The sequence below is a fragment of the Arachis ipaensis genome, chromosome B08, assembly GCF_000816755.2.
Source record: "Arachis ipaensis cultivar K30076 chromosome B08, Araip1.1, whole genome shotgun sequence".
Classification (NCBI taxonomy): Eukaryota; Viridiplantae; Streptophyta; class Magnoliopsida; order Fabales; family Fabaceae; genus Arachis; species Arachis ipaensis.
The window spans coordinates 16,660,574-16,664,645 of NC_029792.2; the positions used below are offsets into that span (position 1 = coordinate 16,660,574).

General features: G+C 34.6%; 1 protein-coding gene across 1 annotated transcript; it reads right to left on the reverse strand.

The window, feature by feature from the left end:
* LOC107614032 (probable NAD(P)H dehydrogenase (quinone) FQR1-like 1) lies at positions 1,791–2,817 on the reverse strand (the record flags this gene model as incomplete). The annotated part of the gene is given in 3 exon segments (XM_016316237.1): positions 1,791–2,284; positions 2,362–2,624; positions 2,724–2,817. Coding segments are annotated over 3 exon segments (595 nt in total), but the record flags the coding sequence as incomplete, so codon positions are not given.

Here is a 4,072-nt window from a genome sequence, read left to right on the forward strand (position 1 = left end):
AGAAAAGTAAGAAAGAGAAAGAGAGAGAGCTTCTTCACCAAGCTAGTCACCAAAGAAGCAAGAGAATTCTTCTCTACTATGTATCTACGGTCTTTAACAAGACTTGGGGACCAAGTTGGTTTTCAAGGGCTCAGATCAAGTTGACCATTGGAAGATTTTTATGGTTGCTGTTTTATGGCTTTCGGCCAAGATGAGGAAGTCAAAAGCAAAGTTTCCATTGTGAGGATTAATGAGAAAAAGTGACTCTGTGGGTTGGTGAAGCTCAAGGCTCAAGGTGTTGACTTTGGAGGAAGAACCAAGCAACATGCAAGGAGATAAAAGAAGATTTTTTTGCTCATTCAGAAGCAAGGAGAGAAAATCAGAGTGTGAAAACAGTGTTCTGTAAAGAAGTTCCTCTACTTGGATAATGCTTTCTTTCAAAGAAGCATTCGGCCAATACTGAAGAACTCAAGCTGAGGTTTGCGAATCTGGTTTTGCACTTAGCAAAGAGGCTGCTGATGAAGTCAATCTCCTTCATGTTTTACTGATTGTAATGTGCTTTTCTAAGTTTATCTTTCTGTAATTTCTTGTGAGAAAAGGCATTGTGAGAAAGATTATGAAAAAGCCATGAGTAGAAAAAGGCTGAGAGAAACACTTGAGAGAGAAGCTTAGAGTTTATTTCAGATTTCTATAGGTTGATTAAGTGTCTTGTATCTTGTACCTGTTGGGTATCCCTTTCTTAGTTGGGTTAGCACTAAAAGTGAATAGTTAAGTATTAGCATAGCCAATGTCAAGTTAGGTTAGAACTTGAGTGTGAAAGGATTGGGTCAATCCTGTGAAATTGGTGTATGTAATACTGTTAACTATAGTGAAATTCTTCCATAGTTGTGGAGGAGACTGGACGTAGGTTGCATAGCACAAGGCAACCGAACCATGATACATGCTGGTGTTAGCTTTTCTCTTTTCTGCTGTGTTCTGTTTTCTGATATTCATGAGACAAAAATAAATTGTCTCATAAATTTCCGCTGCTGAGTACAAACAGAATCAGAATTAAAAGTTTGTTTTAAAAGGATAATAACAGCAACTTAAAAGGAAGGCATAGATTCAATCCCTTTTCTCTAAGCCTACCACAACCTTCAAAAATATTTACGATATTTTTTAAATTTTATTACTTTCTTTAAGTTGTGCAAATTAATAATCTTTTAAGATTAAAATGGGTGATTAAAATTTCAATAGAAACCTAAAAGTAAGAAATTCTTGTTTATGCCTAACGTTTGGTTGATCCAAGAATAGATCCTGTTTGGGAATACAAAAATTTTTCAAACACGATGGCACAATGTTAAAAGAGGTCAAAGGCTCTTGTTAAACCAACTTAATTTACTAATTCGTTTAAACAAATGTTGATAATTCGAATTTCACTTTGAGCAGGCAACACAATCCAAACAGGGCAGTGTGTTTGGTTAATCACCTCAGTTACTATTATCTGATATTGCTAATCCACTCTTATATTGACCTCATTAACCATCTAAACTGCATATGAGTTACCAATTAGTAATGCACTTAAAATAATTACAACGATATCATACGTTGTACATACTAATAAAGCAATTTTTGTTTGCCATATATGCATGAGTTGTTAATTTTCTTTTATAATACTTGCTGTTCCGACAATGCAACAAGTTTGATTCAAATAACTTCCAAGTTCCAACATAGGGTGCTTCAGATAAAACTTCTTGTGAAACCTATATGTGCTTGCTTATTGAAACTGACAGTCATAATGGTAATAAAAGAGGCTAATATGAAAAAAAAAATAACATAACAAACAAACCTTTTCATCACCATCAATAAGTAGCAACAACAATTGCATGCACACTGTGTAACACACATACAAATCACTTTCTTTCGGGTGTGAAAAAAAAAAAAAGAAAATGAAAATTTATATATTACCTGCAAGAACTGAATATATCTCAAGGGTGAAAAATGGGGTAATGGATTTTTCAAGCAATAGTTTAAGTGTAGTTGAATAATTATTATTAATATTATCTATAAGTATTAGGCCAACATATTTTATGCAGCTTGTTCCTTCTTGAGCTTCTTTGTGATGGATGCAAGGTACTTTCCTTGGTGGAATGCTTGGTCCAACTCAAGCTGAGATGGCTGCCTTGAGCCGTCACCGGCATAAGTTCCGGCCCCGTATGGACTTCCACCTTTCACGTTCTCCATCTCAAACATGCCGGCACCAAATGTGTATCCGATCGGAACGAATATCATTCCGTGATGTACAAGCTGAGTGATAGCAGTAAGCCTGAAATGTAATGCAAAAATGTCTTACCATTTAGCAAAAATGTGATAAGAAAGTAAAGAGAGATAAGAGGGTGTTACGCTGTTGTCTCTTGTCCGCCGCCCTGGGAACCGGTGCTATAGAAGATTCCGGCTGGCTTGCCTGCAAGCTGTTGTGTCCTCCATAGACCTCCGGTGGAATCTAGGAAAGCCTTAAATTGAGCAGGCATCATCCCGAATCTAGTAGGGAAGCCAAAGACAAAACCATCAGCCGTGGCGAGTTCGTCGGCGGTGATGATTGGTGCATCGGTCTTTGGTGGTGCACCCATCTTACCAAGCACTTCTTCTGGCAGTGTCTCAGGCACCTGTTAGAAAGGCAAGATGATATTGTTTGCTATTTGCAAATTTGCAATTTTATGTTATGACACAGTGCACAGGGAACTTTGGAACATAAATATACATGCCTGCCATATTTTGACCTCAACGCCTTCTACCGAAGCAGCGCCTTTCTTGATTTCTTGTGCTAGCTTCTCAACATGTCCATACATGGAGTAGTACCTGCCAAACCATACAACAACTAATATTCAATTTAAGCTTCCAGAATCATGTTCAGCAATCCACTTTACTCATAGTGTGATTGCTTATTAGCTAGGAAACATAAACCTTTATGTTCTTAGTAGAATTAGTAGTAAACAATGTGTCCGTTAATAAATTACTGCAGCAAATTTAGGTTCTTATCTCCATAGCATACGTTGCAGATCATACAATCAGAATATTCGACATAAAGTGCACTAAGAGATTAAGAAACAGAAGCCTTAAGCAATAATATCATCGTCGATAACAAAGTTAGGATCACAGGCCAAACCATCAAACTAGTTTGTCATATTTTGTCATGCCAAAGCCTCTGTTACAAGTTTGCTGGATCAACTAAATTCTGATCCACATTCAACTATGAAAACATCATAAAACATCATACAAGATACAAAATCAATACCTGCAACTTACAAGAAGTAGAATTAGTTGATTCAAAAATCAAGCATAGCCTTTAAAGTTACCTTTTCTAACCAAAGATATACTTCAGGACACTTTTCTATTAAATCTATTCTAAATAAAGTGCCATTTTTTTCTAATTGGCATGAACAAACAAATATTATGAATGAAAAAGACACTTTTTTCACTGATATATATATATACAACTGGTTCAATATAGGTCTTGGTATCCACCAAGTTTTTTTTGACTTTTAGCATTCGTCTACAGAGTCAATTTGTAACTTTTCATACTCTTCAACTTTTATCTTATGATATCGAAAGATTCAAGTTCGTTACAGCTTTAAGATATGGTTGAAAATTTAAATATAATTATTTTTTGTAAAGTTGATAGTTAAAAATCGTTAAGATTTGGCATATTAAAAAATATAAATTTAAGACTTTCACAAGACCACAGGCAGAATAACTGTGGAAACAGAATCATGTGAGATGTGTCAATGTGATATAAAATTCATAAAAATAAAGTAATATTATAATATTTATATTATATCGTTGATAAAATAATATTTAAGACACAAAATTTACAAAACCATCGATATTACGATAGTTATATATAGGGCAGTGTTAGGAAAACAATAAAAATTTTGAACAATATGAACAACCACCAATCAAATGAAAATATACTACACTCTAATTTAATACTACTAATTAAATTTATAAAGTCCAAAAATCTAAATAATTACCGAGAAAAGAAAGAGATAGATGAAAGTAAGAGAAAAGAAATTAAAACGTACATCAGAAGCTAAACCAAGAGACACAAGCACGA